Source organism: Molossus molossus, unplaced genomic scaffold, assembly GCF_014108415.1.
Source record: "Molossus molossus isolate mMolMol1 unplaced genomic scaffold, mMolMol1.p scaffold_m16_p_6, whole genome shotgun sequence".
Lineage (NCBI taxonomy): Eukaryota > Metazoa > Chordata > Mammalia > Chiroptera > Molossidae > Molossus > Molossus molossus.
In genome coordinates this window covers 20,605,623-20,618,476 of record NW_023425399.1, presented here as the reverse complement: position 1 = coordinate 20,618,476, position 12,854 = coordinate 20,605,623, and the positions used below count along the sequence as shown (strand labels likewise).

At 45.3% G+C, this 12,854-nt stretch overlaps 1 protein-coding gene across 1 annotated transcript in view; it reads left to right on the top strand.

Moving 5' to 3' along the window:
• ACSS2 (acyl-CoA synthetase short chain family member 2) overlaps positions 1–12,678 on the top strand; it is a 62,500-nt gene extending 49,822 nt beyond the window's left edge. Inside the window, exons 8-18 of the mRNA XM_036244122.1 lie at positions 5,485–5,622; positions 6,521–6,691; positions 6,970–7,103; positions 7,303–7,435; positions 7,517–7,573; positions 7,766–7,846; positions 8,902–9,010; positions 10,502–10,570; positions 10,901–11,077; positions 11,634–11,708; positions 11,840–12,678. Of these exons, the coding sequence (XP_036100015.1) occupies positions 5,485–5,622; positions 6,521–6,691; positions 6,970–7,103; positions 7,303–7,435; positions 7,517–7,573; positions 7,766–7,846; positions 8,902–9,010; positions 10,502–10,570; positions 10,901–11,077; positions 11,634–11,708; positions 11,840–11,967 (1,272 nt within the window). The 3' untranslated portion in view covers positions 11,968–12,678. The remainder of the gene's footprint in view (positions 1–5,484; positions 5,623–6,520; positions 6,692–6,969; positions 7,104–7,302; positions 7,436–7,516; positions 7,574–7,765; positions 7,847–8,901; positions 9,011–10,501; positions 10,571–10,900; positions 11,078–11,633; positions 11,709–11,839) is intronic.
• Positions 12,679–12,854: the final 176 nt, after the last annotated feature.

The following is a 12,854-nucleotide window of genomic DNA, read 5'->3' as shown; positions in this document are numbered from 1 at the left end:
TGTTTATATACTACTTTGGGATTTACAAACTGCACATACACTCTGATATAATTAAGTACTAAATTGAATAAAAATTACATTGTAATTTCCCTAAAAAGGGAAATCCCTAAATGGGGACTCAGTGCAGATTAATATAGAGGAGAGACTGATTTTGGAGTCCAGAGACCAATTTTTAGCTTATGACTTTGAATAAGTTGCCTCTGCTCTCTGGGCTTTAATTCCCTTATCAGTAATGGAGAGATGATAGTATATGCTTTAAAGGAAACCATTTTCCTTACTAAAGCAAAGCTGAAAACCCACAATTCCTCTGAATTTTACCATTCTCATAGGGTGTCTTACTCTAAATTTTCTATGATTATAACCTCTTAGGCTAATGGTAAATATAATCCCCCTTTTCTCTATTTTCATTAGCATGGTAGAGACATTTGATTCCTCAGGACACTGTTTCCTTTTAAAACTCAGGTAGGGACCTAAGACTTTTTCTCTTGAAGGAAGTAACAAACTGGGTGATTAGAGTATAGGCTCTGGAGCCAGACTACTTAGGTTCAAATCCTGACTCTATCACCTGCTACTATGGGAGCTTGGGCAAGGTACATAAGCTCTCTTGCCTCAGTTTTCCCATCTATAAAATAAGGATAATAGTTGTACCTACCTGATGGAGTTTTGTCAATAAATGCAAGGTATTCAGCACGTAGTAACTACTCCATAAATGTCTGCTTTTATTGCATTTAACATAGATAGACTGGCATTTCTAAGAGGGAAACCAGAAAAGAAATAAACTCTTATAATTCTTTAATACCAGAGACCTTCAGGCTACAGACTTGGATTTTTGTTTCTTGGAGGTGAAAACAACCAGTCACCAAAAAACCAAAGACCATAAAAATGGGCTTACATAGTCCAGATTTATTGGCCTGAGAATTGCAGTCAAAGCTGCAGAATTCTTGGCAGAGCTCCAAAATTCTTGGCAGCGCTCCAAAGCCCTTAATTCTTAAGCAGTCTTCAAAGAAGGGCCTGTATAATTTGTATGTGCCCTCCTCAACTATGTCACCTCTGAGCTTCCTCATGTTTCTCTCACACCTGGCAGCTTCCCTCCCTGAGGCTATCCTGGTCCAAGGACAAAGGCCAACTAACTCTTCAATTTGTATTTCAGAAAATTCAAGCCTTTTCCTGGTTCAAAGCTCTGGGCCCCTTATAGGCAAACACCTAAAACACCAATGTTTGCAGCACTAATTGAACTTACCCTACCTCCTTGTGCTGGTTATCAGCTCCACACCTGAAACATATCTCCTCCATCTTCTTACATATCCACAATAGGAATCATTTTATAAGATTATTAGAGTCCTTTTATTGCCACAGTGTAACTTGCCCTTAACATGTACCTAGTGCCTTTTATCTGACAATTCACACTAGTATTGTAGATCAGCACCATTTTCCCAAAGCAATATTGACACACTTCTGCTTAAATACATAATGATCTCATCTAAGGTAGACTGTTTGCAAGAAAAAAAAGTGTTCATGTGACAAGGTATGTGTAGATCCATATGGCTATTCCATTAAAAAATAAGGTGTGGGGACTTCCGGTCAAGATAGCAGTATAGGTAAACGTGATACTTGCCTCCCCCAACAACCTCATCAAAATTACAACTAAACTAGACAACAACCATCATTCAGAACCTCCTGAAATCGAGCTTAGTGGAAGTCTTACAACTATGAAATTAAAGAAATCACATCAAGACTGGTAGGAGGGGCAGAGGTGAGGAAGGGCTGGTCCCACACCCATGTGGGATGGATAAAAATCAGGAGAGATACCTTGGCTGTAAAGGTCCTCCCTGAGGAGCAAGGAGTCCTCTCACACCAGATACCCTAGTTCAGAGTTTCAGTGCCAGGAAGAGAAGTCCTCATAACTTCTGGCTGTAAGAACCAGCAGGAAATGAGGCTGAGAGTGATAGAGGCTGAGGCTTCTGGAGTCCCAGGCATTTCCTCTTAAAGAGCCCACACATAGACTTACTGGAATTTGCTCCCTCTAGACTCCAGCATGGGGGAGGCAGCTTGAAAGGCACCAGAGATATACAGAGAAAAGAGGAAGAACTGTGTTGTTTGCCAGCAGGATGAGAGCTGGAGGGGCAGCTTTCTCTTGGACAGTCTGTGGGAGGCAATTGTTCCTTTGATGAGCCCTTCCCCCACAGAGCCTGCAGACAGGATCCATATCTAGTACTCCAGCAATCTGATTTATACTGTTTGCCCCACTCTGGTGATTCCCTGAGGCCCTGCCCCACCCAACTTTCCAGGCCCACCCAATCTATTTCCAATGGCTTTACCATAGGAATGGCCTGTCTTGGCTCGTGCTTCAGATTTTCCTAAAAGCTCTCAAACAGCAGCATCTGGCCTCAGGGATCCCCATAACTCTCACTAAGTGGCCCTAGGCCCCGCACTAGAAGCAGCTGGTCTTGGTTCACAGCTTGGCCTTTCCTGGGCACCTTCAAGTCCAACACAAGAAGCACCATCTGCAGATTGCTTTGTAGCTTATGCCTGGTGGCCCTGGGTAGAACACAGGCAGTGGCTGACCTTGGCCTGCATCTCCTGGGAGGCCCCAGAGCCAGTATACACAGTGGACAGCTTCAGACCATGACCCAATTACCTCCACAAGGAACACACTCTAAAGGTGGGCTCAGTAGGTACCAGAGCCCTGCTGAAGGAAGTCTTGCTCTGTGTGGTAGGCCCCTGCATTGCTGATCTTCCAAGGTGGTCAGTGGTAAGTGGGCACAGCCAGTCCTTGCAGCTGATCAGCCCGAATAAATCCTCCCACTGAAGTGCCAACAGCAGTCAAGACTCAATTACAACTGAAGGATGTACAGTCCACATGGGGGGTGCACCTTGAGTGCCCAGCTGGGGTGATCAGGAAGGCTGTGCCATTGGACCCTACAGGACACCCACTACAATAGGCCACTTTACGAAGTCTAGGAGATGTAGCAACTCTACTTAATACATAAAAATAAACACAGGGAGGAAGCCAAAACAAGGAGACAAAGAAACATGTCCCAAATGAAAGAACAAAACAGAACTCCAGGAAAAGAACTAAATGAAAGGGAGATAAACAATCTAACAGATGCAGAGTTCAAAACACTGGTTATAAGGATGATCAAGGAACTTAGTAAGGACTTCAAGAGCATAATAAAGGACCAGTCAGAAATGAAGGAAGCACTAACTTAAATGCATAATTTACAGGGTATCAATAATAGAGTAAGTGAAGCTGAAAATCAAACCATCGATTTGGAATATAAGGAAGCAAAAAACATCCAATCAGAACAGCAAAAAGGAAAGAGAATCCCCCCCAAAACAAGGATAGTGTAAGGAGCTTCTGGGACAAATTCAAATGTACCAACATTTGCATCATGGGGGTGCCAGAAGGAGAAGAGAGAGAGCAAGAAATTGAAAACTTATTTGAAAAATAATGACAGAAAACTTCCCTAACTTGGTGAAGGAAACAGACATACAAGTTCAGTAAGCAAAGAGAGTCCCAAACATGATAAACCCAAAGAGGTCCACACCAAGACACATCATCATCAAAATGCAAAAAGTTCAAGACAGAGAGAATTTTTTTTTTTTTTAGTTAATCCTCACCTGAGGATATTTTTCCATTGACTTTTTTAGATAGAGTGGAAGGGAGGGAGGGAGAGAGAGAGAAAGAAACATTGATGTGAGAGAGATATATCGACTGGTTGCCTCTCAAATGACCCTGATCCAGGATGGGGATCAAAACTGCAACCCAGGTATGTGCCCTTGACTGGGATTCAAACCTGCAACCATTTGCTCTGCAGGCCAACACTCTAAAGACTGAGCCAAACCAGTTAGGACTACTATCTTTATTTAATTAATTAATTTATTTTATATATATTTATATATATATTTTTTCTTTTATTGCTTTTAGAGAGAGAGGAAGGGAAAGGGGGAGAGAGCTAGAAACATCAATGTGAGAGAAACAATGATCAGCTGCCTCCTGCATGCACCCTACTGTAGATTGAGCCCACAACCTGGGCATGTGCCCTGCCCAGGAATCGAACCAGTGACCTCTTAGTGCATGGGTTGACATTTAACCACTGACCCACACTATCCATTGGGCAGCTATCCTTATTTTAAAAAGGAGTGACAAGCCCGGCCATTGTGGCTCAGTGGATTGAGCGTGGTCCCATAGACTGAGAGGTCCTAGTTCAAATCCCAGTCAGGGCATATGCCTGAGTTTCAGGCTTGATCCCCAGTGGGGGATGTGCAGGAGGCAGCCAATCGCTGTTTCTCTCTCACAACAATGTTCTTCTCTCTTCCTTTCTCTCTAAAAAATCAATAAAAAACATATTTTTAAAAAATTGTAAAAATAAATAAAAAGGAGTGACAAGATAAAGTGACTTGCCCAAGGTCATATATAACTAGGAGGCAGCGGAACTGGAATTGAAATCCAATGCAACTTTTGGACAATTTCAGGAAATCCAAGTTCACTCAGCAAAGAACAGACTCAGAAAACAGTTGTTCAAAGAAGTGATATAATCAGGGAAGTAAAACAGTTTCAAGCAGAGTTTAGAAAAATTTAAGGATGACAGATCCACAAATATTTATCAAAGGCACTCCAGTATAGAAGGATATCCCTCCACTGGGAGTTTACCTTGGTCCTTCTCCAACAACTTAAAGCAAGGCTTCCTGATGAATGGAACCTCAAACAAATGTCTTTATGGGAAACATTGGTAGCAGTGATGGAAAGGCAGGGGCAGAACAAGGGTAGAAACCTCCAGATGGAGAATGAGGTCTAGACGTGCAGGAAAAGGCACTTGGACCAAGATCTGTTGACTTCTTTCACTACGGACATGGCCAGATGCCTGCCTCCACCTGCAGGCTCTGACTAATTTTGCATTTCTGAATTGTATGGTGTTTGCATCCCTGCCAATGAGCCACTAGTCCCATAAGTACATATGTGTATGTAAGCCTGTGTGTGATATTCATTCATCCAACAAAAATTTATTGAGTGCCAGGCATTTTGATAGGCATTGGGGATATAGGGGGAAAGACAGACATGTCACTGCACTCATAGAGATCACTATGTAGTTGGGGAGACAGTAATCAAGGAAACAACTAAGTAAAATAACTGGAAATATATGCTGTGTGGGAAAGAAGTATGGTGCTGTGATCAAGAATACTATTAGGGGTGATGATAGGGGTAGGAATCTACCAGATACTGTTCAGGATAAGCCTTTCCAAGGTGACATTTAAACTAAGAATTGAAGGATGAGGTCAGGTGAGGGAGAACTCTAGAGCAGGGTTCTGCGAGTACCCAGGAAGCCTCCTCTTCTGCTTCTGTTCCCTGCTCTATTCCAGGAGCCCTTCCTCCCTCAGAGCACCCTTACCTGCCAGTCCCACCCTGGCCCCTCCAGGTGCCAGGTATCTCCTGCCCCCATCTTGGGCTGTTCACAGGTCTTTCCTGTCTTCCTTCTGCTCCAGATCTCTTGGAATGAGGGGATTGACTTGTGGTGGCATGAACTCATACACGAGGCAGGGGATGAGTGTGAACCTGAGTGGTGTGATGCTGAGGACCCGCTCTTCATCCTGTACACCAGTGGCTCCACGGGCAAACCTAAGGTAAGCGATGTGTGCGTGCGTGTGTGTGTGTGTGTGTGTGTGCGCTGTGTAGGAGTGAGAAATGAGTTTCTGAGGAAGCATGTAATGACATGAATTTTACTCTACAATCCTGAGTTTCAGAAATGTCACATTACCTTTTCTAAATCAAAATAAGACACTAGATTGTGAGGCCCAGGGTGAGATAATTCAGGTAGGAGCTTTCATATTGCCCAGAAAAGAAAAGGATCCGCCAGTAGGCTTATATTGATATTTCTTGCCCATGCCTATATGGTTTGGTTGAAGGAGAGCTGCCCTGTCAACTCAAGATAAAGTGACTTGCATCCCTCTTGGGCTCCTAGACTACAGCTCTTAGAGTTCAGTTCCTTCAACATGCCACACTTTAACATTTAGTTCCTCCCAGGGCACAGTGGGAGCCAACAATACTTAAGAAAACTATGTTCCATTGACTTGAAAGATATGTCACTCTGCATTCCACCTACCTCATCCCTAAATTTTTTTCTCCACATGCTTTGGAATATCCCTCAATGGGCCTTTAGAAACACAATTTTGGGCTCTCTTTCCTAGGAATGGGATATTGGTGGCATAAGAGAAGATTGTCCCTTTTTGCACTCTCACTCTGTCAATGTGTTGACTGTGCACAAATGCACAACAGAGACACTATTAGCTGTGAATGTACTCATGGTGAGAGTGATGTGGGTGGCTCAGAAATATCATCTTAAGGTGTGATATGGGAACATGGAGAAAAGGGGATGGAAGAGAGATGGATGCTGTGAAAGTGGTGCTGGCAGGGCCAAAGTCCTTGAGGAGGATCTTCCTCTAGCTCTGCCCAGCCTACATTTGGTGGTCAGTAGGGGTGAGCCCAAGCCCCATCCTGAGGCCCTATTTCCCCCCCCCCCAGGGTGTGGTACACACAGTTGGAGGCTACATGCTCTATGTGGCCACAACCTTCAAGTACGTGTTTGACTTCCATGCAGAGGACGTGTTCTGGTGCACAGCAGACATTGGCTGGATCACTGGCCATTCCTATGTCACCTATGGACCAATGGCCAACGGTGCCACCAGTGTTTTGGTGAGAAGGGAACTGGGACCCATGGCTACCTTGCCTACTTAGGGGATAAACAAGATGATCCTGGGTGACTGCCTCCCATGGCCACTTGGTCTAGAGGAAGTAAGACTTACATAGTTCTTACTCAGTTCGGAGGGGATTATGAATTCTGAGTGGGAGTTCTCTTGGCTTGTCTGGTAAGGGAGTGAAAGCACGGGTTTGACAAACTGTCTGAGGGTATGGTAAGGGGATGGAGGAACTATTGGGAAAGACCAGAAATGACCAGCCTTCACTGGGGTTAGTTTGAGGGGATCCCCACATACCCGGATGTGAGCCGCATGTGGAGTATTGTGGACAAGTACAAGGTGACCAAGTTCTACACAGCACCTACAGCTATTCGCCTGCTTATGAAGTTTGGAGATAAACCTGTCACCAAGTGAGACCCCTTCCCAGTTGGTGCCCCATGGGTGTCCCTCAGAGTTGGGTACTAGCCTTTGTGCACTGTCTTTTCCATGCCACTGTTCCAGCTCTATGGCCTGGAATGGGAGGAGGGGGGATGGCAGAGGAGCCGGGAATGTCTTCCTGATTCTCAGTGGTACTCTGAGCCTTCCTGTCTTCCCACTCTCCTGCCCAAGGCATAGCCGGGCATCCTTACAGGTGTTAGGCACAGTAGGTGAGCCCATCAACCCCGAGGCCTGGCTATGGTACTACCAGGTTGTAGGTGCCCAACGCTGCCCCATTGTGGACACCTTCTGGCAGACAGAGACGGTAAGTAAGGGGTCCAGAAGGTTGGGGCTCAGGGATAATGTGGGAAGACTGACTCAAATCCCTGATCTCTGACTTCCACAGGGTGGCCATATGTTGACCCCCCTCCCCGGTGCAACACCTATGAAGCCTGGTTCTGCTGTGAGTAAGGCTTTTTTGACTGGTACTGGGCCAGACAGGGGTAGAGTCTTGGGGCATTTGGCCTAGGTAGAGGGTGGGGGACTGGACTGAGATGTGTGATGAATTTAGGGCTCTGCATCTCCTTGGGAGAGGTAGAGTTGAGTCAGAGTTCCTCATTTCTCTCCTTGGGTCCTGTCTCCTGTTTGCTTCTAGACCTTCCCATTCTTTGGTGTAGCTCCTGCAATCCTGAATGAGTCTGGGGAAGAGTTGGAAGGTGAAGCTGAAGGCTATCTGGTGAGGCCCTGGCCCTTGGGGTCTTTGAGGGGTTGTGGGGAAAGGGTCCACCAAGGGGTACTGTACTTTGCTTCAGAGTTTAGAACCTAATCTCTCCTGATAGTTGCTATGACTAAAGTTCCATGCTTGAGGGTTCATCCTTTGCAGACACCCTGAAGGAAATCATTCTGGATACTTTGCCTGCCTTTCTGCCTTTTGGCCCATAGGCTCTTAAGAGCTCTGCTCAAAGATTCCTGATGGTGCCTTTTTGGGTCTGGAAGACTTAGTTCCAACTCTTCCTTTGATAAGCATTCTAATGTGACCTCAGATGAGTTACCTAACCCCTCTGAACCTAAATGTTCTCATTTGTAAAAGAGGGTTATAATGGTACCTTTGTCTTCTGTGGTTGCTGGATTGATTAAATTAGATAATCCATGTAAAGAGTTTATTGTAGAACCTAACAGTCAGTGCTTGATAAATGTTAGCTGTTGTTGTTGTATTAGTACTTATATCATCAGCCCCCACTCTCCACCCCACTTCACTTTTATTAAAAACAAGTTAGTAACAAGGGCAGCACTTGAATCCAGGCCTTCTGTCTCTTAGCTATCATCTTATCCATCTGCTGCCACAGGATGTTATTGATTAGGGCAATAATTTACTCATATGTGGGTCCTACATTTTTATATGACTGTGTTCATTTGCATCAAACTGGACCTGCTTTTCTGAGGTATTACCCAAAAGGAGACTCAAATTTACTAAATGCTTATCATCAACGGAACATTTTGCTAGGTAGGAATCTTCTACCTACTATCAATTTAATCCTCAGATTATTTTCTCTAATTTATAGATGAGGATCCTGAAACTCAGATAGGTAAAGTTACTTAACTCCAGATCGCACAGCTATTAAGTGGCATAGTTGGGATTCCATGCCTGGATTGTCTATTTCCAAAGCCTGTACTTTGTCCTACTCCTCAAGAATGGCATTCAGGCCATTTCTCCTCAGATTTGGCAAAGCTTTGATTGTCTTTCAGTGAGACAGCATAACATATGACCGCTGTGCCTTCCTCATTTCCCAGGTGTTCAAGCAGCCCTGGCCAGGGATCATGCGCACAATCTATGGGAATCATGAACGCTTTGAGACCACCTACTTTAAGAAGTTCCCTGGGTACTATGTGACAGGAGATGGTGAGCCTTGGCTATTCCCTGCCCACACTTCCTATCAAGATGTACCTTCCCCTTCCATTTTCAGGAAGAGTTGGCTAAAGGTGAAGATACAGAGAGAGAGAGAAATGTGTCCTGTGTGTCAGTGTCTAATATTGAGGCAGAGCCTGTAAGAGCAGTAATGAGTATTGCAGGATGGGTCTCAGTGTGGTGCCATCTGAGATTTGATGTATGAGGAAAGAAGTTCTTGTTGTCATTGCCCCTATGCTGAAAGAGATGGGGCATATGGCAGTATTATAATGTCATGTGTGTCCTCATATCTAGAGGCTGTGTTTGCCCATGTGTCCATCCACCATTCTATTCAGCCACAAATATTTATTGAACACCTACTACATCTAGGCACTGATCTAAGCTCAGGGAATATTACCATGAATAAGGTAGGCAAGGTCTCTGCTCTTGTGGGGCTTACTTTGTATTGAAGGGATACAGACAATAAACCTAGCAAACAAGTAAATAAGCTTATCTTAGTGATTAAGTGCTATGAGGAAAAGTGCTCTAAGCGGAGTATTGGAATAAAGATTGTCTGTAGCCATGGATGGTGAGAGAAGTCTTCTTTGAAGTCACATATGACCACAGACCTGAAAGGTGAGAAGGAGCCAGACATGGGAAAATCTGGAGTAAGTACGCGTGTTCTGTGCAGATATGCTTGAAATATCTGAGGAACAGTAAAGCCTGTGTGGCTAGAGTGTAGGGAGCAAAGGGAAAAATGTATGAAATTGGAGAGGTAGATAATACAGGGCTTTGCTTTGTGGGCCGTGGTGAGAAGTTTGATTTTATCCAATGTACAGTAGGAGACTTTTAGGGGTTTTAAGCAGAGAAGTGATGAGGACTGATTTACTGTTTAGAAAATAACTTTGTCTAATTTATAGAGAATAGACTTTTGGCAGGCGTATTAGTTATCTGTTGTGGAACAAATCACCCCAAACTTGGCAGCTTAAAACAACAAATATTATATTATCTCATACAATTTCAGAGGATCAGCAACACGGAATAGCTTAGCTGGTGATTCTCATTCAGTCTCTCATGGGTTACAGTCAAGCTGTTGTTTGGGGCTACAGTCATATGAAGGTTTGACTGAGTCTGGAGGATCCACTTTCAAGCTCACTCATGTGGCTGTTGGCAGGAACCTCAGTTCCTTGCCACTGGGCCTCTCTATAGGGCTGCTCAGGACATGGAAGCTGAAATGATATCCCATCACTTCTGCCAAATTATATTGATCACACAGACTAACCCTAGTACAATGAGAAAGGACTACACAGGGATATGAATATCAGGAGGTGGAGATCAGTTTGGACATTTTGGAGCCTGGCCACCACATCACTATGTAGAAGCAGGAAGAGTAGAAGCAGGAAGACTTGCTAGGAAGCTAGTGCAGTGGGTGTGGTGGTTTGGTAATGTGGATCATGTATCCTACTGTGGGGTATTTATTATGTTGTGCATTTCTTCTCTTCCCAGGTTGCCGACGGGACCAGGATGGCTATTACTGGATCACTGGCAGGATTGATGACATGCTGAATGTATCTGGTAAGGGTCAAGGACCATTTTTATTTCTCATTATCCCTACTCTCTCAGCAACTCCCAGCTAAAGCCTTTTGAGCAAGGATGTCCTTTGGCCAAACCATGTTTGGAGTGAAGCACTCAGTTCTGGGCCCAGGTTTTGGGGGAAGAATGATAAACACTGCAGTATGCTAGAAGAGGGGATCTGGGATGGTGGGTCAACTGAGGCATGTCGTGTGAATGAATGAAGGGCCTTTCCCATTTGATCAGACCAGGTCTGCCCTGTAGGCACAGATGGAGCAGGGGCTGAGGTAGAGGCTGGGATCTCTCTCATGGCATCTCCTTTCCCTTGACAAGGACACCTGCTGAGCACGGCAGAGGTGGAGTCAGCACTTGTGGAACATCAGGCTATCGCAGAGGCAGCTGTGGTCAGCCACCCTCATCCTGTGAAGGGCGAATGCCTCTACTGCTTTGTCACCCTGTGCGATGGCTATACCTTCAGCCCAACTCTCATGGAGGAGCTCAAGAAGCAGAGTGAGGAGCCTCCCTGGGCAGGGACTGCAGGGTTTGTCTGGCACAGTTATTACAACAGGTTGTTGAGGAGGGGCTGGAGTAAGCTGCTCCCCAAACCACAAACAGATCCCATAGGGCTGATTGCCCTCTTTCCATTCAGTCTTCACTAGTCTCTCCACTAGGATAATAATGGCTGACATTTATAGAATTCTTTCTCTGTGCCACCACTGGGCCAAGTGCTTTAAATGCATATAGTCACTCCATAAACAGATCCCATTGTTACCCTCATTATAAATATGAAGAAATTGAGGCTCAGAGAAGTTATATCACTTGCCCAGGACCACACTGCTAGAAAAGTGGGATTTCAACTCTAGCAGGCTGCTTCTAATTTGAGTTCCATGAAGGTGGATTAAGATAATGAGATAGTAAAGAGACAATGTGCTAAAAAGACAGATAGGCAGTGAGCCTGAGAATGATTCTATGGGCAGGGCCTTGAAGAGGAAGTGGGGAACAAAGCCATCTTTACTGTGGTTTTGGGGATCCTGGCTAATGGTACTGATTTAATGATTTGTTACAGTTAGAGAAAAGATTGGCCCCATTGCCACACCGGATTACATCCAGAATGCACCTGGCTTGCCTAAAACCCGCTCAGGTATGTTCAGAGGCTCGAGTAGGGATTGGCTGAGGCCCAGTTGTGGTAGAGTGTGTGTGGGTGGAAGCCTTTGGCAGGGCTGGAGTGGGTCAGTGCAGTCATCAGGTAACCAGAAGCCTGTGGTTCCCCAGGGAAAATCATGAGACGGGTGCTTCGGAAGATTGCTCAGAATGACCATGACCTGGGGGACACATCTACTGTGGCTGACCCATCTGTCATCAACCAGCTTTTCAGCCACCGCTGCCCGACCATCCAGTGAACAAGATTGCCTTTTACCCAGGACCCCCCCCTGCTTGGCTTTCCAAAGTCTTGTCTACCCTCCCTGCCCCCATTCAGGAGTACCGAGGGCTAGCACTGACCCACACTGAGAACCAGCTTTAGCCCTGGGTGGAGGCAACTTCCTGTGATTGCCAGGCAGATGGGACAGGACCCAGGTCAGCCTCAGGCTACAGTGCTTGCAAAGAGCCCTTGGAACCCAGATAGGGACCTGAAGGTCATGTCCCCAACCCAAGTTGAGTGTTCAGAGGGCACATTAAGGCCTAAAGTGAAGAAGCAGGGAGGCAGCTCTAATCCTGTCAACTCAGGAAGCACCAGTACTAATCTTGGGCATGCACTTGCCCGCAGAAACACCTGTTTATGAGTCCTGGAACAGTTATTATTTTTTAAAACACTTCTTCTGCTCTGGGTCTTTTGTGCCAGATGGCAGTGGCCTGCCCATTTACTACTGGGGCTATGCAGGCAGGCTCAGTTTCCAGATGGTTTTCAGATCATTTGCTTCTTTGCAGGAGTAAATGTGTTTTGATCCTAGGGCCAGAAGAACTTGTCCTCTGTTCCCACCCTCATCTGAACACAGTTGTGCCTATGACAGACACTTTCAGATGAAACTCTTTTCTTGCCCTGGTTCTGCTCAAGCCCCGTGGTTGTTGAAATAAAGTCTGTGACCTCAAGAAGGTGGTGACTTGTTTTCTTAGGTATCTTATAGGTTGTATACTTGCTAGCTGCTCTGGTTTGCATGGGGATAAGGGGAGTGGCTTCCCCAGGAATACCCAGTATCCTCCTTCCAAAACTTTTGATTTGGACAAACTAGGCAAGGCTACACTCACAGGCACTTTGACAAGCTACTGAGCTAAGCGGGAAAGCAACTGA